This window comes from Protopterus annectens, chromosome 8.part1, assembly GCF_019279795.1.
Source record: "Protopterus annectens isolate FY-2018-M chromosome 8.part1, PAN1.0, whole genome shotgun sequence".
Classification (NCBI taxonomy): domain Eukaryota; kingdom Metazoa; phylum Chordata; order Ceratodontiformes; family Protopteridae; genus Protopterus; species Protopterus annectens.
This window is the reverse complement of record NC_056742.1, coordinates 373,780,330-373,806,137: the sequence shown is the minus strand read 5'-3', so window position 1 is coordinate 373,806,137 and position 25,808 is coordinate 373,780,330. Positions and strand designations below refer to the sequence as shown.

At 39.9% G+C, this 25,808-nt stretch overlaps 1 protein-coding gene across 1 annotated transcript in view; it reads right to left on the bottom strand.

The window, feature by feature from the left end:
- ABCC12 (ATP binding cassette subfamily C member 12) overlaps nucleotides 1-25,808 on the bottom strand; it is a 1,155,696-nt gene that overhangs the window by 317,630 nt on the left and 812,258 nt on the right. The window contains exons 17-18 of the mRNA XM_044081948.1: nucleotides 2,628-2,730; nucleotides 2,466-2,546 (exon numbers count right to left, since the gene is read on the bottom strand). Of these exons, the coding sequence (XP_043937883.1) occupies nucleotides 2,466-2,546; nucleotides 2,628-2,730 (184 nt within the window). The remainder of the gene's footprint in view (nucleotides 1-2,465; nucleotides 2,547-2,627; nucleotides 2,731-25,808) is intronic.

Here is a 25,808-nt window from a genome sequence, read left to right as displayed (position 1 = left end):
CAGGTGGTGACTTGATTTCTATGTGCGTACAGTCTATCGCACCCAGGACGGTATTGTGCCACACGGTGGAAGCGGCGCATATTGCTAGCCAACTCCTCCTGAGATGTGGGGAACTTTATGTGCTCATGGGCATGTGGTAACATGGCATCCAGGAACTGGTGTAGTACCCTGGATGCTGATGCCTGTGAGATGCCCATTATGTCCCCGGTGGGCCTTTGAAAGGTACCTGTAGCCAGTATTCGCAAGCTCACACATACCTTTGTGTCCACTGGGATGGGCTCCCCTCTGTTGTCTCTTGTTCTCAGGCGCGGCCGGCACAGCTCCACTATTTGCTGTAATGTGTCCCTGTCCACCCTGTAGCGCTCTACTATCTCCAGGTCTCGCAGCCCCTGGTAGGTCACCCTTGGTGTGAACACTCTCCTTCTCCTGTGAGGCCTACGGTAGTTGTCGGCACCACCCTCCGCAACTCCGTCTGTCTCTGCCACATACCTATGCATCACGACCACGGCGGCACCCAGCATATACATGTTAAAAGTTCCCCGTCTGTTTACACCCTACGGTGCGGCGTTTGGGAAATCGCTGTGTGTTGTCGCATTCACATTTATTACTGTTGTGCTGTATACCGGTGATGTCATTGGGTGTGTCTGCGGCCCTATCCATGGATTATTTCCGTGGTTTTACGCTTGCAGCTGCAACGGTACTGCCTGTATTGTTACATTACAGTTGCCTGCATTGCCTTCGCCTGGCATCTTACATTACTGCATCCTGCAGGCACATGGCATATGATGCATTTTATCTGCGGCCGCAGTTATGCTACCTCTGTACTTGGCTGTGCTATTTCGGTTCTTTGCTCTTTGCATTTCTACTACATCCCTATTATCTTTGCTCTCATATGCCTCCCTTTCCCGTTCTGCAGGAGTCTGCATGCAGACTTATCAGCTGCCGGCGTTTGCCCTTCCTGCATTGATTGGTGTTAATTGCTCGTTACGGATACATTTACACTGCTTCCGCATTTCCTCGTATTCTCCGCATTACCTTCCTATATCCCTGGTTGTTGCCGGTGAGGCCGTCACATGACTGGTTTCGGGAACGTAGTCATCCTCGTGCACATGCATTTGTACGCGCATTCTGTACTGTCAGCGCATCTATTTCCTCACACGCCAGTCATGATGCTGTGATGTGCATTGTACAGCCCAGATTTGCTGTCCTCAATATCCTTCCTCCTACAGTGGCACACCCCTGTGTGGTTGACATGTATCTCGTGTAGGCCACTCCTCGGTGTAGTACCGCTCGCCGTTTGCTCCATCCTTACGCTGGCGCCCGTTTTGCGATTCACTATTATCTGCCTCATTTGCATGGAATTGACTACTAATACCTGGTTACGGCGGACACCGCCTCCACTCCTTGACAACCATTGCGCTGGGGTTGCAGCTTTACATACATACTATGGTGTGTGGTGGCTGTGCAGCTGATTTGTGTTCTAATGCTCTTTTCGGACATTATCATATTATTTCATTGCTTTACAACTTCTGTGCACACATCCCGGGGTCTGCTGTTCTTTCTACGTCGTGCCATTTATGTCATTTTTACATTTTGTGCATATTTTCTTTGGACATTCTCGGTGCCTTTCCACATTGGCATATTGCACCTATATGATACCTGACTTTGACAGCCTTCCGTTACTCCTCCGGTATGTTTGGGTAAATGTAAACCGTTTTTGGTTTACATTGCCGTCTCTACGCTTACGCCTGCGCCACTTCGTGGATCGCTATTTGCCCTCATTTGCATGGTGCAATACCGCACACAGTGTGTTTTGCATACCCTCGCCGGGCGGGGACGGTCCGCGCCCGGTAGTGCACGTGGAATTCATTCATACCTGAATCGCTAAGCAGCCATATTTGGCGTTATAACGCCGACGCTATGCTGGCGCCTGGCGCAAGGTTCATGAATCCCGGGGAAAGTTTTCACAGATGTCTGCCACTAGATGAAAGTAGCAATACTGTATTCTGATTGTTTTTTTTTTTTCTTTCCTCTTTCTTTGAAAGTATTCATAGATCATCCATATGCATATATTGTTTTGCATCTTGCTTTTTAGGTAGGTGCAGAAAAATATTTCCATAATGTATCTGCACCTGTATTTTAAAATTTACTGAAATGTTGTTTATTGTCTTCATATTTCACTTATAATATCATCACATTATTTGCTAAATTAAAAAATATTTCACATACAATATAAAAGTGTTGTCAGGTGTTCGTAAACTTTGAGGGACTAATGCTCATGCAAGAGGGTGTGAGTCAAGGTGTGCAAGTTTATGCAGGATTGCTGTTTTATCTCACCTTCTGAGCATCACATAATATGTGAAAATAACATAAACACTGTGTATAAATGAACTTGTAGAGTAGAAACCACTGAATTGATTAGTTAGGCATAATGACAAAGAAATAAATGACAGTAAGTACTGTACCTGGACCATTCATGACTCCTTCTTTGATTGTCTCACCTTCATGGACTTCCTCATAATTGCTCTCATCATTCATGTTAAAGACTACAAAAATAATGGAAAGGCAGTTATTACCACAGGAGGTGAATCCAAAAGATAAATACATATTTAATACTATGTCCATACCGGGATTTTCAATTCCTCTCAGAGGACTTTCAGGTTTGTCAGTGTACTTTTTGGTATCTATTTCAGCATAATCCAGAGGCTGAGTTGTTCCATCATTAGACTCCTAAAATAAAGAAATGCATTTCTTATAAATGACACTACTCTTACTTTTTAAAATACTTTAGAAAAAAATAAAAGCCCTTTCTGTCAATTTGTTTCTCATTCTAATTTTGTATGCAAGGTGGTAAGGGTGCAATGTAGTATATGTGTGTGGTACATGTTCAAATATCAAAATTTCAAACAGCTGTCATACATTTAGAATTGTTCGAATCACAAAGATTTGAATATACAGTACTTTGAATCACAAAGATACAAAGAAAAATAAAATCTTTTTTTTTGCGGGGGGGGGGGTGGGCAAGATCCCTTACACCCCCCACATCCCCTTATATATATATATATATATATATATATATATATATATATATATATATATATATATATATGGGAACACTACAAAGCCCCAAACTGCAGAATACCACACCCACAATACCAATGCCCAGAAGAACGAAACTTCAGAATCCCGACGGCAAAGAATGGAGATTGCTGTATAGTGCATAAAGGTAAGTTTGCAATTCTCCCAAGTGTAGTGTGATCTCGGAGTAGGTATATTTAAGTTATGGGATATGTGGGGGAGCAGGGGGGCTTGCTATTTTTAGTTTTGGGGTTTCATTGTTTTGTTGTTTTCGGTATTTTGTAGTTTTGTTCTTCTGGGCGTTGCTATTTTCAGTGTTGGTATTCTGCGGTTTCGGGATTTAGTAGTGAATCTATATATATATATATATATATATATATATATATATATATATATATATATATATATATAGATATATATATGTATGTATAAACTCGGAAATTGCAATACAGTGTGGAAATGGTAAGTTTCATAATTCCCTCTGTACAGCAGTCTTATACTGAAGCCAATACATATGAACAACTGATTTTCAGTCATCTGTGCCAGTCTTTTTTCACTTTGAAATGTTGACTTCCTGATGGGTTATAGGGAACCCAAAAAAAAAAAAAAAAAAAAAATATATATATATATATATATATATATATATATATATAGTTTATTATCAAAATGTTGACTCTCAAAACAAAATCTATTTAATTGCCTGAACTGACATGTTGAATTTGCAAATGTCAGTTTTACAGAATGCTGGAAATCATTACCTTTTCATCTGTATTCAGGAGGTGATGTCAGACCCTCAGGCACTTGTGCTGAAGCTGCCATAGAAATTATACATCTAGAACACAAGTTTTTACAGTTTTGTGGGGGGGGGGGGCAAGCCCCCATGCATCCCCCACCCCCCTGCATACTATATATTCCAACTCTGAGATCACACTACAGTGAGGAAAAGGGTAAATTTCTCTATCCCCACTGTAGTGCGATCTTTTATCCGAACATCGATCCCACATTAGCAAATGCACAGAACCATTCACTAACGACGATTCGAACATTTCCAGACTGGCATTATGGAAACTGGAAAACACGCATTCAGCCATCCCATTTTCATGTGAGTGCCATTACACATTTTGGTAGTAAACTGATATATATATGTTGCAGCATTTTGATGTACTGAATGCTGGAATGTTGTATTATAGGTCATAGGAGATTACTAGGCTAATGGTCATGGGGCCCTTACAAGCCAAGAGTTTATCCCCAAAAAAGAAACCTCAGACAGCACCTGTACCTGTCAATGAGGGACACAGGTGGAATCCTTGGGACAAATTTGTGGTTCCCCATCCACTCGTCAAGGTTGCGCTTGAAGAGGGTCAGCGAGGTACTCTGTTTGATGTGTATAGGAAGCCTGTTCCAGAGATGGGGCAGCCTCTAGGAGACAAACCTGTCTCTCCAGCAGGTTTTGCTGATGTTGCGTATTAGATTTAGGCCTTTTGAGTGGGTAATGCAGGAGGAGTTAGACTTATGGATATGGAGCATCCCTAATAGGGCAGGGTCTGAGATTGCCTTGTAGGTGAGACACAGATCACCCTGAGTAATCTGTACAATACAGAGTGGAGTGGTAGTGATTTGAGCCTGTCCACATAGGACAGGTGTAGCAGGCCATGGATTCAATTGCAAGATATTTTTGTGGCCTTTACAGTTGGTGCAGATGTTTGGAGAGGAGCATACCAAAAGAAGAGTTATACTCAATTATTGGCCTAATGAGGGAATTTACTTATGAGATGAACCAAGTAAAAGGCTCTTTTGACCACTGCTGCTACAAGACAGCTGAGTGTGAGATTGTTGTCAACCTGAGTACCCAGGTCTCTTACCACAGGTTGTGTGTTTAGGGGGTTGGAGTTGATGTGGTAATCAGTAGAGACCATGTTTTTGCTGAATGGTATGATGATACATTTTTTTGCATTTAACTTGAGGCCATGACTTTAGCATCAGTCATTTGTCACTGTGAGATCCTCCTGCAGTATATTAACATAATTTGGGGAGTCAATGGCAGCACCAATCTTACAGTCATCTCAAACTTGGTCACCAACAGGCCTTCTGTCTTTGCATGGACCTCTGAGAAGTAGATGCCAAACAGTAGGGGTCCCAGGAGAGATCCCTGGGCAACACCACTGGTGACAGGTCTGCTATCAGAGGTGGAGGTGCCTATTTTGACCTTGTGGGTCCTGTCGGTGAGTAAGTTGGCCACCCACCTGATGAGACAGGGATTTATGCCCAGTTGTGTAAGCTTTTTGATGAATATTGTGAAACATGCTATATTTGTAACTATTTTGTCTTTAAAGGATTGGTAGTGTCATTGTGTCATGTAAATGTTATGTATATAATGCTTTTTCTCCAAAAACAGTCATTTAGTGCTGAATGCCAAAGAAAATTCCTCATGTTCAGTTAATGGGCTATTATGAGACAAATTACGTGATTTATACAAGTAATAATGCCCAACAAGTTGGGTATTAGAGGGAAATAATGTACCATCCAGGGGTGTTACAAGGCCGCCAATGTAGAGTAAACCCCCCTATCCATGTTTAATCGTGTGTGCATCCAAAGCATATCCCCCCTCCTTCTCAACTCAGTCATGCATATTACCTCCCGAAAACCACCTTCCCTATTGGTACCACTGTTCAGACAAAGTGTTTGTGTTGGTAGTATCATTTTTTACTTTTTTTTTCTACTTTGGTATATAACATATCATAAAATGATACTGTCTTTTTTGTGATCAGTCCTATGTGTGGGTGGTGTGGTTTGTACTTGTTTCAATGAGATTAAGTTTTTGGATTTTGGTTTTAGGCAAGGAAGGTTTTATGCAAGTTGTGCTTCAGGATTCCAGAATCCAGTCATTGTGGACACTCCATAATCTTTAACTCTACCTGTATGCTGAAGAATTCACAGCAGTTTCATAACATAATCCCTTAAATTGGTTACACATATCCTGTTGACAAAATGGTAATATTTATAGATTAAATTTGGGATTACAGTCATACAATAAGACAATTCAGCACAGTTATGATGTCAGAAATGCAAATGCATATAGTCTGTCAGTACAGGGCTGTGTGGTGTAACTTAATGATGAAAAGATGGCAGCAGTATTTGACATTCAGAAAAAATGTTGTATGAGTGTGTTCTGGCCTTTTTTAGATGATTACATTTTTAAGGTTACAGTTGTTATACTATTTTATATAAATATGTAAATAAATACAAACTTATTTTTACAATTTTAATGTTGATATTGGTGCTCCTTTTGTAATCTGGGGAAATGTGGTGTGCAATGTACCAGAAATCATTGCCAAATTTAACATCAGTATTGCAGTATATTTTAGCAAAGGTTCACAGGAGGATACTAGGCTAACGGTTTTAGGGCCTTTACAAGACTAGCTGTGTAAAAACCTGAGTACCCTTATTGACCATAGTTAAGACAGTTGTTAGCAGAACAATTCTGTGATTAGCACCGACTGTCCCTGTTCATGAGGGACATAGGTGTCACTCCCAGGATGAATTTATGGTCACCCATCCAGTTGTCAAGGCTGTACTTGAATAGGGTCATTTTGGACCTCTGCTTCATATGGAATGGGAGCTTATTCCAGAGGAGTAGCAATCACTAGGAGATATATCTGTCTCACCAGTATGTTTTGTTAATTTCACAGGCTAGGTTGAGATCTCTGGAATGAGTTATTCTTGTCCCATTTGCTTTGTGGACGTGCAGTAATTCCATTAGGGTAAGGTCTGAGACTGCTCTCTAGGCCAAGCTCAGGTCACCTCTCAGTAACCTGCATGATATGTTTTGGAGGCCCTGGATTCTCTTGGCAAGAATCCTTTGTGGTCTCTCCAGTTGCTGCAGGTGTCTGGTGAAATATATACAGAAGGGAGAATTGTACTCAATTAGTGGTCTGATAAGGGTCGAGTACTGTGGGGCTATAACTTCCCTCATCTTGAATGCAATGCCTTTATTTATGAGATGTGCAATGCAGAATGCTTTTCTTAACACTACAGACACATGGTGATTGAAGTTTAGATTGCTATCAACCTGTGTTTCCAAGTCTCGCACCATTGAGTTTGACCTTAGAGGGGTGTTATCTATATCATAATTAGCAGGGGCTACCTCTTTGCCAAAGGGGATAATGAGACATTCTTTTGCATTAGGCTTTAGTATATGAGTCTGTCTATGCCAGCCCTTTTTGTAATATTTTACCATCACTGAGGGGCTCTATGATTGCACCCAGTTTACAGTCATCTGCAAGCTAGGTAAGCCACAGGCCATCTACCCTCACCTGGACTTCAGAGAAATAGATTTGTAAAAGTAGAGGGCCCAGCACAGATCCTTGCAGTACCCCACTCATATCTGGTCTACTAGTGGAGGTGGACTCCCCAACTTTGACAGTGTGCATTCTGTCATTGAGCCAGTTTGCTACCCATCTTTTAATGTAGGGGTTAATCCCCAGCTGGGAGAGTTTCATTATTATACCTGAATGGGAGATTGTGTCAAAGTCTTGGCTGAATTGAGATAGGTGGTATGTACCATTTTGCCCTCATCCAGGGCTGTAGTGGCATTCTCAAAGAAGTCCACTAGGTTTAATAAGCAATATCTACCCTTGATGAAGCCAAACTGGGTCAGGTTGAGAGTTTGAAGGTCGCCTATGTCCTTGTGGATAAGGTCCATGATGATTCTTTCCATGGCCTTGCAGATAAGGCTGGTTAGGCTTATGGGTCGATAGTTCCCAGGGTCAGTTGTTGGACACCCCTTTGTGCAAAGGGATTACTGTCGCTCTTTTCTGCTCTGCCAGGGCAAAACCAGTTCTCAGGCTCTGGTTAAAGAGACTGCTGAGTGGTTCTGCTAGGTCTTGTTTTAGATTGTTTAGTAAGCAGCCTGGGATGTTATCCGACCAAATAGATGCTGTGTTTTTGGCCTTGGAGAGAGCTTGTCTGACCTGTTCCTTGGAGATACTTGGGAGAAGACTGGTGTGGGAAATGATTTGGGGTATGTTAGGTAGGGACGGGGGGGAGGGAAGTTATTGCCAAATTTATCAGCTAGCAGGTTGGCAATTTCCTCAGGTTCAGTATGAGTGGTACCATTTACTATAAGTTTGCATACAGCTGGACATTCTCTCTTAGGTTATGGACTTGGCTAAACAATGCCTTATGATTATCTTTAGGTAGGGATGCTAATTTGGACTTGTAGCTAGCTACAGAGGGCTTAACAAGATATCTGATTTGCTTATTCAAGCCATGGAGGGTATTCTTCCTCTGTTGAGTAAGTTCCCGCCTGTTCTTGGATATCAGTTTCTTCCTTTTGTTGTATAACTTATTTATACTTGCAGTCCACTAGAGTGGCTTGTTCTTTTGGGAAGACCTGGTTTTGTTCTTGTTAGGTACGGATGAGTCAATGCATTTGTTTAAGTGGCTATAAAGGGCAATTGTGTATTCCTCACTATGGGAGACATTGTTGCCTAGGTTGGCAGGGACTTGGAAACTTTTTACACCATTGCTTAGTAGGCAATAGTTTGCTTTGGAGCAATTTTTCAGTTTTTTTACCCCTATGGGGATGTCAGGTTCGATCTTAACTTCAAATGAGATGGATTTATGGTCTGACCTCACTAGGGAGGGCAACTCACAGGGGTAGTGCAGTGACCACCCCCCCCCCCCATGTTGGTGAGCACTAGTTCCAGGATATTTGAGCTCTTTGTCAGGGTCGAGACCAACTGTTGCAGGGCATTTGAATGAACAAAGTCCAGGAACCTCATTGCATTCGTGTTCATGCTTGTGTAGGTCTCTCAGTCATTAAAGGGGGAGTTGAAATCTCCCATGAGCAAGGTGTTTGACTGTATGTTGAGTGACTTTAACGCATCCAGGTAGGCGGTGTGCTTCTCCTGCTTCATGGTGGGGGGTCCTGCAGCTAACGGTGATGTGAAAGGGTGGTTTTCTTACATTTAAACTGGACCTGGAGTAGCTCAAGATAGTTATACTGTTTCACCAGTCTTGAGGTGTATTTCTATTTGATGAAGCTGGATACAACTCCACCTTGGTTCTTTCATGCTTGTTTTGGGGTCTGAAGGTGTGAAAGGCAGCCTAGCCTTGTATGGCTGGACTGCTGTCAGTGGCCTTGATCCAAGTTTCTCTTTCTTTGCATTTTCTGTATAGGAACACCAGTTGTGTTATTATTTTGAATTTGTTTTAGAATTAATTATTTTCTGTAACCTTGCTGTGTTGCCTTTTGTGGCTAGAATATATGAACATTGGTAATAAGGACTAACTGAGGCTAGCTTTCACCATGGTAGGAGCTACTGAAGTCCATTACTGTAGTGTCTGGATGAAGTTGTCTTGGGCTATTTGCTGAGTTTGAAGATGACACTTGTGCTTAGAATTGCTGAAAATGACCGCTGGAACAACTGACCTCAGCACTGTATAACTGAGTCCACTTCTGTTTTGTGTATCCCCAAGCTGTATTGCAGCTAAACCAGTGCCTACTCAGACTAGATTATCTGATTAATTCATTCATGAAAGGAATTTAATTTTGTGCACTGTAGTAGTTGAAGAGGAATGGGTTATGCAACCTAACTGGGTTGTCTATCAGCCATTTTGTTACACAGACTATGTGACCTTCTGAAACAGCTGAGGTACACTTATACAAGAAAGTGTAAGAATTTTGTATAGGAAAAATATTTAGGTGTACAGTTATAGTGAATGAACCTAATTCTGTTTGAGATGCGTAACACCAAAAGAAAACGCTGTAGTTTGTCTTCTGCTTCATATGACAATGATGAGGTAGACTGTAGGGTTCAGTGGAAGGTTGCTTTATGGATGGGCTGCAGTCAAACCCATTTTGTTGCAGATCAAGCTTCAGTTCTGGAGGCACCGGGGTTAGGAGGGGATCTCTATTAAGCAATTAAGTATTTTAGTGTCCATCCTAACCCAAAGGCAGATGAAATTAATGTTTGCTTTTATAAACTGTTAAAGGGATATGAGTGGGCCCTGCTACTCTAATGAGCATATAGCAAAGTTCTAACAGGAGACACTTCCCATCTAAGGTTTTAGACTCTGCAATTACCATTTTGTGTAAGCTCAGTAAAGATCTGCAGGTAATGGGCACTTATAGACCTATTGTTTTAATTAGGTCTAATACGTTTTTTTTTACCGATGTCTTTTGCGTTCGCATTGTTTCACTTATTCTGAGTTGTACTGGTCAGTTGTAGTCAAAGTATATAAAAAGTGCCTTCATGGTTCAAACTTAATTTGCCTCTTAATGCAGCTCTGTACTGATAGCCTAATAATGATGGTAGTAGCATTCTGTCTATTGACTTCATGAGCACTTTCTATACCATACAGTAACATTATATGTTTGTTGTCCTAGAAAAACTGAGGATCAGTTAAAAAAATGTTAAAACGCATTAGGGTGCTATGCACTAACCATTGTACACAGCTGGTAACCAGTAGAATATGTGTCTTCTCTCTTTTCAGGTAAGAAGGGCACCAAGCAAGCATTTTCTCTTTCAACTTTATTGCCCCCCCCCCCCCCCCCCCAAGATTGGGCCTTTGAGCAAATCTTTATATGTTTCCATTTTAGATCCTCCCTGGTTTTGCCTTCTGGATTCTCCAAACTATTACATGCAAGTCATTGCTCAGCAGGTATTACTGGTTATTGTAAAGGATTGTTTTGGTTTTATAGTCTTTCACTGAATGAAAAGTTTAAGATTATTGTCAGTTGGTCATTTTCAGTTCATTAATGGTGCTCTCCAATTAAGGCTGTTCTGTTGATATTTTATCTGGGCTTAATTAAATCATGCAAATAACACATGCATCTACACCACTTGTTTTATACTATGAGTAACTGCCATCCCAGTTCTATAACAGCCCTTTAAGTAACACTTTATCACCAGCCTCTGCTTTCTTCATCTCTTTCTCCTTCTTGTTCTCTAGGAGTACATCTGTCAGCCTCAATAACTATCCCATAATTTTCCTAATTCCACTACTTTCTCCATTCTATACCCTCCATATAAGAATTGTATATATAGTTGTGCTTTAATTAAGGATAGTCTACAGATGTATTTTTTCTCTGTCATTTGATTGACTATGTTAGATACACGCTGATACAGTGAATTACTTTCTCTGCTTGATCTAAATATGGTTTGATTATTGTTGTCCCAGTCCCCTTCAATAAAAACATCACACCAAATGACGTTTGACAACCTTTATTAGTTTTCCATAAACAAGTTTGTTAAGCAACATTTATTAATTACAACTTAAACACGATATGATTGATAACCTCTAGGTAATGTTAACTAGGCCAGAGTGACCCTGTTCATCCTGATACAGTAAGCGACATCCATACCTCCACTCACTTACTTACGTATGAAGCAGTGTCCCACTTCAATTACCATATATTGAATTACCATGCAGCCAAAATGAGCAGCATCCTTACCTGTACTCGCTTATTTTACTTATGAAGCAGCGTCCCATTACTCACTTCATTTACCATTTATTGTATTACCATCCAACCAATAAGCAGCATTCTTACCTGTACTCGCTTATTTTACTTATGAAGCAGCGTCCCATTACTCACTTCATTTACCATTTATTGTATTATCATCCAACCAGTAAGCAACTTCCTTACCTTCACTCGCATAATTTACTTATCGAGCAGCGTCCCACTGCACACTTTCCTTTCCCAACTCATTGAACTAAACATCCAACACCAGAGGGGGAACAGAAGAAGGCAAACTTGCCCCTCTTCTCCACCCACCAACCTGACCAGGCTGTTCCCCCTCCCTCGTACCAAAGTTCCAACAACCTAATTGCCCTTGAAAAGGCATTAAGCCCAACATAATTTGTTGTACTACATCCCCTCTACTCAAATTGTATCTGTGTCCTCACCTCCCAAAGCTCTATGACATAACTAGCCAAAGTAGCCAATGTAACCAATTACCTAAACTGCTGAAATTAAAACACTGATCCCATTCCAATGCTAAAGTAACCAACCATAACTTTGTATAACCTCTATATATTAACTAATTTGACACTCACCTAAGAACCCATAGTAGCTTCACAATAATTCCAAGTCATTACCTGCCAAATGTACCACCCAAACACTGAACTCAAAGCCATGCAAAAGCAAAGTCAAGAACAATTGCCCACTATCATGCCTAACTGAAGCCCTGTTTTACCGCCCAATTGATGTAATATTCATATGAAATTTCCTTTTCAAAATCAATTTTAATAGCAATTCAACTACACCCTAACTGCCCAATGTAATGTGAAAACATTTAATGTCATCATAGCATTTGCTGGGCAACAAAAACACCATCTGAATGACTTCAATACAGCCCTTGCAAAAGAAAATGACACCACATGAACTGTAGCCCAGTAACCTCTGTTACCTACATCAATTCCCACCACACAAGCTATCCCATCAATGGCCAATGCTTAAGGTTACCCACTTCTGCTTAACCACAAAGCCCCAGTTCCTCCAACATCCCTCAACATACATGTATACCTACCATACCCCATAAAAGTCAACCTGCCTCTAGAAGTTATGCATACCCTGAAATTGACTCTACCCCACCTGTGGTACCCTGTACTACTCCCCATAAACAAATCCCACCCAGCTTCACCCTGACCCAACATGCCTTCTCCTCATATGCTACTAGTACCTCCTATCTGTACCAACACTGACATGCCTTTATGAACACAAAGTAAGCCTACCTATGACCTCATAGTACCCACTCCTGTAACAAGAACACTCCAGAGCAGCACACCAACATCGTAGAATACATCACCTTCCAAAACCACTTCCTGCAGCACAATACTCCAACCAACAGGACATCCACACTGCGACAGCCTCCATCTCGATTTGAACCCGCCTCCTTCAGGTCACCGACCGTTGCCCCATCCAAGGTACCCTACCTGAAAAAGAAAGGAAAACTGTAAATTCTTAGCACATTGGGTTGCCAACTGGCTCATGGACAGAACCCACACTGTGAAAGTAGCGGATTCCAAATCTGACATCAGACCAGTGACAAGTGGAGTACCACAGGGTTCAGTCCTGGGTCCTCTCCTGTTTGGTATCTACTTCTCTGAAGTGCAGGCCAACACAGAAGGTCTTTGGCTAACAAAGTTTGCAGATGACTGCAAACTAGGAGCCATAATCGAAACTCCTAACGATGTGGACAAACTACAAAAGGGCCTCACTGAGACAGATGCCTGGTGTCAAAGTCATGGCCTGAAGCTCAATGCCAAAAAGTGTATTGTCATCCCCTTTGGTAAAAACTCTGTATCCATGAACTACCACATAGCTGGTAGTCTACTTAATGCCGAAAATGTGATGAGACCTTGGGACACAGGTGGACAGTAGTCTCTCCTTTGATAATCACATTGCCACAGTGGTCAGGAAATCCTTCTACGTGGCTCATCTCATCACAAAAGGATTCTCATCCAGAAAAAAAGAGGTCATTGTTCCCCTCTACTCATCACTCATTAGACCCATTATAGAGTACAATGCCCCTTTAGGTATGTACCTCACAAGACATATACAATAACTGGAAAGACCACAGAAATACCTCACAAAGAGGATTACTGGCCTCAAACAGATGCCCTATGCAGACCGTCTCAAAAAACGACAGCTTTACTCCATCGCATAGCACCTACTCAGGGGTGATCTCTGCCAAACATACAAAGCTATGTCAAACCCAGAGCTGTTGGACATGCTCCACTTAAAGAAATCCCAAGCCCTCCGAGCTACACGCTCTAGGGACCTAAAACTTGTCACCACAATAAACAGAACATGCTGGAGGGATAGATTCCTGTCCCAGAGACTTCCCATACTCTGGAACAGACTACCTATCTATGTCAAACAGAGCTCCTCATTAGCACTCTTCAAGAAAAATCTTGATGATTGGATGGGAAATGGGAAATTCACCCCGGGGATCACTTCTGTGGCTCTGCTCGACAGGGGCACAGGAAAATAATTTTCTTGGGTGGCGAAAGTGAGGGTACATTTTTTGGCTAGGCTTGTATGGGCCCTAGGGCCGATAGCCTAGTACCTACCTATGAACCTATGAACATGCACAACCAAAACATCTTAATGATGAAGTTAAAAGCTGACCGGGGCCTGCCCTGCTCACCAACTGCATGGCCACTACACTGGACCACAGCCCCCCAACCCCAAGAAAGAGAGTGCAACCCCTTGTTATTCTTTATTTGAAAATTAAACGTAACCAATCAGTTGGGGAAAAACATTGGAATCACCTTTGCCCAAATTATAACAAAGGACTCAATGCAACTATTATACTGCAATTAAAAAGGTATTATTTCTCCCATCATAAAACCAATATCACTTATCCTGTAGCCTGCTTCCACTGTTTGCTCAGATAAACAAACAAAATGGACTATGCATAAATTACTCTGACACTATACCTCCCAACTGACACAACACAAATAATAACAGAATTAATAGAAAATACAACTGTATTCATCAACGGATGGCTATAAACCTCAGGGTGCAAAATCTAGGCAAAGCAAGAAGAATGAAAGAGGGAGTGACAAAAGCCCAAATAGGGACAGCATGAGATTATTGCTCCCCCAAACCTGGAACGCTGGTAGACTAAGAGATATGCCCTCGAGTAACCCACAAGAGTGACCTCAATCCGGTCTGGGACATCAATAGGAATTATTAGCAGGACAGATTTGTGTCCCAGAGACTCCCCCATCTGTGGAAATACTCCCGCTCCACCTCAGAGCACCTCATTATCCCTTTTCACGCACAACCTGGTTAACTGGATGGGAAACAAAATATACACCCCATGGGATTCCACCTGTGTCCCTGCTGGACAGGGGCCTTGAGTGCTGATCTGTCTAACCACGGACTAAACTCTTGGCTAAGCTTATAAGGGCCTCAGGGCCAATATCCTAATAACTTCCTAAGATCCTATGCTATGTACTTCCTGAAATGACAAGTCTATCATTGTAAGTAACTTCAGTCTACAAGGACTTACCAGAAGCCAAAAATGATATGAGAACAGACCAAACTTATGACAGTAATCCCTCCCCCTCCCCCCAATATTCAAAATGCCAACCTGCGCATATTTTAACATACTGCTCTTATGAAGTAGCACCAGTTATGCCTTAGTCTGAAACTGAAATGTCTGTCATCATTTCTAAATTTAAACTTTAATGATTTGCCCCTAGTATGCCCACAAACTCCAATTTTATGAAAGAAATGGATTAAAATATTAGGCAAATTAGCAAGAACTCAATTACCTCATTATTTTCTAACTTCAGAAATCTGTACAGTTGAGAGCTATGCCCAGGAAGTGCGGCAACCCCCACCTCCCCCTATGAGTTCTCTGATGCATGCCTAAGAAAAGCTGCCATTTATGGCCAACCCTCCAAGTCTGGGAATGCTCTGAGCAGCAGCCCCCATTTGCTGTTTTGAAATTGTCAGCCAGCATAGTTCTCAACCTTCCAACTCAAAAAGTCTGGACAAAGCCTGACACAATGGGGAACAAAATAGGGACATCCCAATCATTGCTCTTATTCACCTACCAAACCCCTAGATTAACAGGATATCTGTCCGCATATATCCTCTGTAAAACAAAGTCCAAAGCTTGAACAATTGCCACCCACTAACTGCACTCCCCAGATTACATAACTTTCTCTGGCCCCCCCCCCTTTTTTTGGAGGAACTGACTAAAATGAAGAGCAAAGCTAAAAGTGGTAGAATGACAAGATTTGTGTTAGCACCCATGCGCTACATTGCCCAGGAAAGCGCCTTACTTCATGGCCCCATTGCATAAGCAAAGCATACTTCCCATGAAATTGTGTTTCTTTGTCAGATCGCTGAAATTACCCCCATGAGCGGCTCTAGCCACAGTTGCATATAAGCCACAATGAACCCTTCTTAGCGACCTGCTTCTGAGCTGTTCTACACCCAAACCAAGTATTGGTAGAGAAACTTTTTTTTTTTTTTTAATTTTAAATATAGAGATGTAGAAACCAAGTTACGTCCATTGCCTACATAACTTTGTAGGAGGTACTGATACCTATGTGAAATGACCCAGTCCCTTCATAACATGCATGGTGTGTTAAAATAAAACAGTTTGCCAGCCCACACAATCCCTTCTATTGTACGAAGGAGTAAATGGAAGTCTCCACTGAACCATCAACTCATCCATTAACCCCTGACCTCACCAGCACAGTTAATGGCCTGGGTTGTTACTGCGGATGCACATCAACAAGAACCACCAGCAGCTATGTCTAACCTGTGAGCAGCTCTTTCAGCACCATAATGCAAGGCAGGGCTGCCACAAACAAAGGAAGAATCTTCCACAGACCACCACAGCCACAACTGGCAACCTCCTTCACTGCATTCATGTGCAAACACGCATTGTTTCCTCACAGTTAAGAAACACACACCTCAAGTCCAGGCCTCTCCCACATCAGTGAGTGGACTTCATGCTGCCCCATATCCCGTTACTCAACTGCTACATCATTTGCTGACAAAAAATATATATATATATCACCGAGATGCTACTGCACCCTTCGAAACATTTACATGCTGTGTTAAACCACACCTGTAAAGGCGGTCTTATTATATTTCTCCATGAGCCAGTATAATTTCATAAAATGCAATCATACCCTCCCTCAGTTTCAGAGCTAACAATCTCTCTCCTGCAAACACCACATAAATAAATACTACCATTGTCCTGCAAAACCAACTAATAAACTTTGTTTACATAAATACAGTGACTGACTTATGTTATCAAATGAAATATGGGATAATAATTGGATATTTTCTACACTGTGTACATTTAAAATGAATGCTTAATAATATGTATAAATGAAATACAGCACTAGCACCATTGAATTGTTGAGAGGTATGCCCTGCACTACCCTGCTCCCCATGGCCATTACCACTACACCACACATGCGCAATAAGCGGCCAGTACTTGGATTACCTCTTAGCCCTTGAAAACGTGTTGTCAGACCATCAAAACCAATCCAACCCCCTCAACAGTGGAGACACAGTCACAATTCAAGCCACATCACCAAGACCCGTGGCTCCTAACAAACCAACCCAAATGCTTTGAACTGCAAAACCTCTGCAATGCTTTTTAGCCACTGACAGAAGTGTGTGTTTTTTTTTTTGGATAAGCTATCCCTGTGCCAACGACGCGCAATCCCAGGCCTGCTCTGACCACTGTCAAGAAAGGAACCATCACTCTGTCAAACCTCTTCTTTTTTTTTTTATTATTATTTATAAGCACATTAACCAGCTATGTATGTGTTCCCTGAATGTAACAAAACCGTTCAGCTACAAGAAGTAAGCAAACCCACTTAGGCATCTCTAAATTTTCTACAGGAGACAGAACCACTCAACTGCAAGAACTGAACCCAGGGCAACACCACCCTACACCAGCACGGTAAGCGACCTCCAAAGCAGGCATGCACAACCAGGCAACCAACAATTTTTTTTTTTTTTAATAAATGGAACAAACATCTCTCAGCATCCGCAAAGTACCCAACTCTGAGATAATTCAGAAAACGCACACCACCAAACACATAGGCTGCAAACAGGACACCAAACTACAAAATTCTTCACAAGATGACATCATGAGCTCAGGTAGGAAAGAGACCAACAAAACACTAACAGCCTAGTCAACCCATCTGCCCACAATTGTAAACACTGAAAACCATACTGTGTCCAGACACCCAGATTTACCTTGACCATGAGGAAAACCCACAAGCCAATGGCTGCACTAGGAAGAATGCCTTCTGCACTCCACTATCCAGCAAACGAAAAAAAAAAAAATTCACAAATATTACCCACCTCCTGTCTACCTACTACCATTGACCCAATGTCTACTTGTCCATCACCATACTCAACCGTTATCCTGGATGTAAGCCTGCCATATAGCAGGTTCACATCAAAATGTGATTCCTAACTCAGCTACACTTGCATAAACCACTTAAACCTCAACCTACTATTATCTCATTTCCTCCCAGTAAACACTCATGTCCATATAACCCTTTCACCCCCCCACCCTCTTAATTCTCACTACTATTTCTAGCTAATCACCACCTGAAGATGTCCCTAGACAAATTGGTTTGTTACCAAATCTCATTTGTCCTGAGGCTGAAACTGAAAATGGCCCATTCTGATTAGTGTGTTATTCTGGTTTAACTAACTAACTAACTAACTAACTAACTAACTAACTAACTAACTAACTAACTAACTAACTAACTAACTAACTAACTAACTAACTAACTAACTAACTAACTAACCTATAACATGGGAACTAAAAAGCACCTCCTGAAAGTTGTGTTCAGTTATTTCACACAAGATTAAGGGATCTCTGTATAAATGAAGTGCTTAGACCTTTCATTTACATCTAAAGTAGATAAAATTAACATTGTGCTGTGTCCACATACTCAGGCTTATGTTGCATCTTAGATTTCATTATTCACTTTCCCATAGTATAAAGTGGCAGGCAATAATACTAAAGCTTATAAGAAAACAGGCATTTCATAGGGCAAAGAAAACTATTTTATTTAACCCTAAATTTATTAAGAGTGTTTCTAGTTTCCAGTTTGGCACTATATCAAGTAATTTTTTGTGATTATCATCTTCCTAGAGGCTAAAGTATGATTTTTCATAGTTAGTTAATGGTATAAATGTGTTAGTTGCAAATGTGGTTAAATAACCTGTTGCCTGCGCCATTATAACGAAATTTTGGTGGACATCCCTTGCAATTCTGTTCAAATTAAAAATGTGAAATTCTTTGTTGCCCATAAATGTCTCTTCTCTCAAATAAAGCAAATACCATTGTGACCATTTTCAGGTATAGGGGTTGCTGATTCATCTTCCCAGTGGAATCAATAGAATGATAAAGTTTTATTTACCTTAAGAGATTTGGTGATTTCTAATTCATGGTGTTGGGCACTTTTATTGCTTTGCAAGATAGACATGTTCTGCCTTGCAATCATTTTTTTAAATGTTTGCATCTTTGCAGCACAAATATGTCGTTTTCAGAGTACAGCTGTATGCAAAGTCTACAGGTTTTGGAAGAGCTCGGGCTTTTTCATGTCAGCTATTCAGTACACCACTCATATAAACTTTTAATTTCACAAGTGTGTACCAAGGTGGGGAGGTGTATAAAGTGTTAGTTTATTTTACTTTTACAATGTTTTGTGGACCCCTCTTTCCAGATAAAATGGACAGTTCTTACTGAGAAACAGGATACGAGTGAAACTGAGAAAAAAAAATCTTATCTACTAATTTGGATATAATTAAACATGATTTTCTTTATTAAATATTCAGAAAATTGAAGTGATGTGGCAGTGGTCTCAAAACATCAACACAGGGTTACAGTAAATGAATCCATTGCCTGATATGTCTAGCTTCTAATGCTGATTATGGGCACATTATGTAGTTCACACCTCTTGTAAGGAATGTATAGAACCTTTTCTTTTGAATCATTTCAGAAATTCTAGAGAATTCATTAAATGCAGACTTAAGCTGGGTTATACTGGGGTCTCCACATTCTTCAAGGTTTCCTACCTCTAAGAATTTGAATACAGTATCTGTACAGGAAATGAAGTGGGTTTAACAATATACATCCATTTTTAAATCCTATTTTATGGGGCACTGCAAAGTGCTTCCCACACATTCAAAGCTTAATGGAGTCGAAGTTACAATATCTAAGATATGAGGTATATGAAAACAGCTCATTTCAGGGCTCCAAAATGTACCAAATAAATCAGGGTAAACTTCACAACTTCATGACATATCTAGCAATTAGTATGGTTTCTCTTTCTCTGAAATTTTGAATTCTGGCAGGAACAATTTTTAGATCTCACTCTGATAGATATTCCAGGCCTTACTATTCAGAATAAAATGTATAGGAAACCTATAGCCGCTCTAGACCTACATGGGACTAGCCACCTTCCATATCACCTTCTGGCTTCTCTGCATTATAGTGAATTATCTTCAGATAAGAAGGTTATATTGAAATAGAGAAGACTTTTTTTTTTGTTCTGAGTTAGCTAAGGTTAAGTTAATATTTTTACAGTGTGGTAATGGTTCACCAGACGTTTAGGCTGCCTACTGTTAAGTAGCACAGCCCTTAGAAAGAAATGACAGAACAAGATCCCATGACAAACAAGGGGATCAGTACTGGGAGAGAAGCTGTAAATACTGTTATGAGAACAGTTATTGTTTAACGTAACATCATTTGATGCCCCATGAGGTAGGGAGCTTCATGAAGAAATGTTGGGGTGTACTGGCATAGGATTTTGTGCTTAGTAATGTGTCGGCAAAGTCTCCCACAGTTGTTAGGATTCTTGTACCATGTTTTATGCAAGGATGTGTGAGGCAGACATAGACAAAGGAACAGGAGTTTGCATTTCAAAAGTTAAAAACTTTGCTATGATCTGCTGAATTACTTTGCCACTTTTCATCTGATGGGCAGATGATGCTTTCCTGCAAATGCCAATGTATAGCACAGGAGGTGTGTAGTCACAGAAAATGACTCTGTAGGGGACACAGTTTCATTTAATGTCTTGCAAACTCATTCCTACTAAAGAGAAGCCCATTCAACCAAACACTCCAGAGATTTGAAAAGCATGTGTGTGGTCAGTTTTTACTATGTGAGCAACTCATAAACCACTGATTACTTTGTTTATGGAAAATAAATCTGCTCCACAAATAGGTTCCTGTACAATGCATATATGGGAATTAGCACAAGTGCTGACAATTTAAATAATTCCAGTAAAGTCTACAGATGCAGACATACCTGATCAAGTACTAATGGTATGGAAGGTGCACCAGTGCACACTCACAAATTCAACTCTTGTTTACAGGAATTTGATTTTGCCATAAGTGCATGAATACATAATGAAAGTGCAGTTTAAAATAATCTGAGCCAAGGTGTATGCCATATTTTAGAATACTTATCTTAATTGCCCAAGATGGTCATGAAGTTTGAGCTCAGAGTTTTAATCCACTATAGGATTTTGCTTTAGTACTGAAAATGTTGCATTAATGTTATATTATGGTGGCCTAGAATAGATCAGGATGCAGAAACAAATTTGAAGATGGGTGTCTCTGATCACTTGTTATTGACTAGGCTTGCAGTAGTTTACAGACCGATAGCCTAGTATTTACTTATGAGCCTATGAATGTCAAGTAAATCTAGTCATCACTGAATGCACCCATAAACCCATGAGAATGGTCTACAAAGCAAATGGTGATGGCCAGGACTGCATTTGGACATAACCATAGAAGATGATGTGGAAACCTACCTGGTGGCATTTGAGTATTACACCACCATAGTTAACTGGGACTGAGCAGACTGGTCAAAAAAATCCTGTCAACCTTGCTGACAAGAGAGATGCTGAAAGCATACATGGACATAGAAAGAATGTATTACATAAACTATTAGAAGCTAAAAAAGGAACTTTTGGTCAAGGATATTAACATTGTTAATTGTAAGTGTTATGGCCATGCTTCTTTTCCTGGCCTCAGTTTTAGGGTCAAGGTGGGTTATTCTGAAATTGTTGTGCTATCTGCTGACCGGGTCCTTCTTTTTCATATTCTTTACTTGTTCCAGTATGTTTTCAATCATTCTGCCTTCATACCACTAGCTAGGAAATATTTTGGGAGCTCATGTAGCTTGTGTAGAAAGCCATAAGTTCTTTTGAGACCCATTCTATGCACATGCCCTGTGACTTTATGACAATGCATTTGGCTATCAAGGAATGCATACAGGAAATATGCAGCAGTATGCTCACCTTTGTGCTTTTTCAGTATAGATTATTGGATAGGGACCCTGTTCAAATGTTCTTGCTGACACTGAGAACTAGAAAACTTACATATTTAGGCTGTGGCTCATGGTACATTATAGGAAAGATGTTGAGCTTTCTATACGAGAGATTAAGTCTTTCAGCTGTTTTTCTTCTCCATTTCAGACAATGAAAATATCATCAATAAAATGTAGGTAACAGGCCATGCGCTGGTGAAAATTTGAGCAATAAACCATTTCTTTCTCCCATTTTGCTAAAGCAACATTAACCAGGTGCAGGGCCATGGCTTCCCCCATAGCAATTCCTATGATCTGTTGGTACAGTGTGTCATTAATTTGAAGAAATTGTTTAACAGCAGTAGCTGGAGCAATTTTATAGTCAGAGCTATTTTACTTTTACAGTGTATTTGGTTAGTGCCTCCTCTACCGCTTTAATGCAATAGATTTGTGATTAAACAGTGTAGAGCGATTGTACAACAATTATGACAAGCCAAGCCAAATATAAACTCATAATCAATTGATTGATTATTAGTTTATACATAAAAAGAACAGAACTTAAGGTAACAGAGTATTTGCAACAAAAAGGAGTTCCAAGGGTTGGACACATGGGTCTACCAAGCACTACATGTGAGCATCCCAATGCAAATGAGAATGAGTCTAATACCCTATCAGATGCCTACCTTCTGACCGGGGAAAGACCCCCATGCCAATGCAGATGGGTCTAACATCCTATTAGATGTCTTCATTCTGAGCAGGTAAAAGGCCAGTCTGGTGGAACTGGGTTGTCCCATAATGTACTACAACCCCACTGTAACATTATATATAGTAGCATCATGATTATAGAAAGTTTAAATGTAAGAACTGGATCTGACAATGTCTAGAAAGACAAAGGCATGTATCCCAATAACACCTATAAAAGGAATGATCTGGAGTCAGTCTCTTTTTTGATGAAGGAGGATTTAGAAGTGTATTTATTTTGTTTTTATAAATAAAATTACTTAGATGAAGGGATTGCTCTAAATATTTGGACTCTCAACAATCCTGTTTTGGAATTTTGGTCTGTCTTAATGCTGTATACAGCCAGGTTAGGGTGGATAAACATGAGTTTCCATCTGTGGGTGACCTTTAATTGTCAATTTTCAAGGACATTCAGAAATATGATGAGAAATAAAATGCCAGTACTTATTTTAAAAATTAATTACTATCCATTATTTCCCTCCTGTACTATTTGATTCCTTCATTTTCAGTTGAACACTTGTATTCATTATTTAAAACTGCAGGTAATTCCTATGATTCAACACAGAAGTAGCTACTATTAGTAGGATAAAACAAGTGATTCCTGTGACTGTTGCCTGCAGATGAATATATTTTATGATCACCCATTTTCAGCCTCATAAATATCAATAATTGACTGTAAATTTATGATAATTTGCATGAAAAGACATTTATTTGCTGCTAGAACATTTTATTGAGGCTTATCCTCATTAGTATGGATGTTGCTGCAGTTTGAAAAGGTTGTGGGGATCTTCTTTGCTCTTCTATCCTTTAACATTATTTTTAAAATTGTCTTGTATTACACTATAAGAGGTTTGTAATATCTGATCAAAAGCTTTATATTGTATGTGATACTCTATTAATGTGAAGTTATTGGTTGGTTGGTGGGTCTAGTTTTGGAGTTCTGAATGAGTCATTCAGGATATCATCTACATGAAATTTCCTTGTGTAACTTGGTTTATGGGACATTTGTAAAAACCTTGAACATTGCTCCTCTTTATTTTTTCCCTGAATATCCTGGATTATAATGTTTTACACTCTGGTGGTTAATAGAATTAGACATGAGTGTAAACCTGTATAGCAGTTCATTTGTTTTTTGGCCCTGGGTGCAGTTTGTAGTTTTCATCCTTTGTGCAGTGGTTTATGTATCAGTAATTTTGAAACTGTAATCTGTGCTTCTTTCTTAAACATATTCTATATGCATTTGTTTTCCATTTGTTACTTTTAACTGATTACTTTTTGGGTGCCATTGTTTGATCAAAAATGATTGATGTTCTAGAGCTAGAAGAATGTTTCTTTCGTGTTTGTATTCCTAGTATGTATATATATATATATATATATATATATATGTATATGTATGTATATATCTACATGTAGTGTATATGTATGTGTGCATGTATAGACATTGATCCAAGTCACATGCCTATAATCCTAGCTGCTTGGTAACTGGAAGTTATTGGATTCAGCCAGACTGCATGACAGGACACATTTCTAAAGATAAAACCCTGGGAAAAGGGGAACTAGAATAAAATAAACCCAGAGGTAAAAAGAAAACAGGAGTAACATACTAAAAATATTTGAAACCAACAGATGCAAAGAACAAAAGCACATCCTTAACTTATTTCTTGAAGTTCACCAGGGATGCTATATTTATCTTGGAATATTTGAAAGGTCAACAAAAAAATCAAGATGGAACTGTACACCAAGGTGTGTAACAGCTGAGAAGAAATCCAGGGTAACATGCAGACCATGGTTCAATGAAATCCTGTTAAAGTTCTCACAGCACTGCTATCAATGCTTCCTGGAAGAGGAAAGGCAGCCAGCTTCTAAATGTGCCCTCAAATTCCCCAAACAGCTCTTCTCATTCATAAGAAATTGCATCACTGTACCAAGATCGACAGTTTTCTTCCCAGCACAGAACAAAGGCATCAGTCCCAGCCTTCAAGGTAATTCTGAATCAGTGTCAAAATACACTGAAGCAAGTAATGAATAGACCAAAAACATGGTAGAAAATGAAACACCTTTACAGACTGTGTTCTGAAATTATGCAAAATACAATAGAAATATGTCTGTTCAAAGTAACACAGGAATACTTCTACCCCTGCAGAGAACACATACTCGAATTTCATGGAATTTCTCCCCCTGTTATTTAAATCAAAAAATCCAAAACCATAATTCTTTTTATTTCATTTTGAAAATTTCCATTAAAGACAGAAGTAGAATCCAACTTTAACATTTGCAATTTCCACCAAAGATTATGGGTAAAATGAAAGAAAAAAAATGTTTGGGTAGTGTGAAGGTGTATATTACTGACCACCATACAAATAACTGTGGGTTCATAGTTAAGAAAAATAAGTTGAGTACATCTTGTAGACCATGGCTATCCACAATTCCAACAATTGAGCTAGAATACATTCTAAGAGGCTTGTGAGTTAAAAATCCAAAAACTAATTACGTGCTTTTACAAAATTATGACAAAAATTAGAAAAGCATGCACTGAAGAGATTTCCATACATAACTGGAATGATATAAGGATGTTCCACATAAATCTATTAATGTCTGAAACTTAAGCTGCTTTATCTGATTATGTCAACAATGTTTTATCTATGTTTGTAACCTTACTGAATAATGCATATTATACTTATTTCTAAATGTTTCTATTGTTCCTAATGTAATTGTACTCTGCTAACTTGGAGCTTTTCTCCCCGGGCCTCCACTGAAAATGGACACATATCCAGTTGGACCTTCCCGGTAAACAAATGTAAAATAAAAATAAATAAAAAATAAATCAACCAAATTCTCCACACTTGAAAAAACAATTACTGAACCCCAAGTATCTGTAGACTTTTTTAAATACAAGTTTGAGCATCCGAGGGTTCCATTTAAAAATATCCACATCCCCACATATTTATTGTGAAATACTGTACAACTTCTAGGTTTAGCACAAGCTCTGTGCATAGCATGCATCAAAGCGTTTCTGGTGAGCATCTCAAAAGCTGTTGCACTTGATCTACCTGCCATTCTGTCTTCAATAACAACAGCACACACATCCATTGACAACTCAGACATTGAAATGTGACAGTACGCGCATCCATCAACAAATCAGACATTGGAATGTGACAA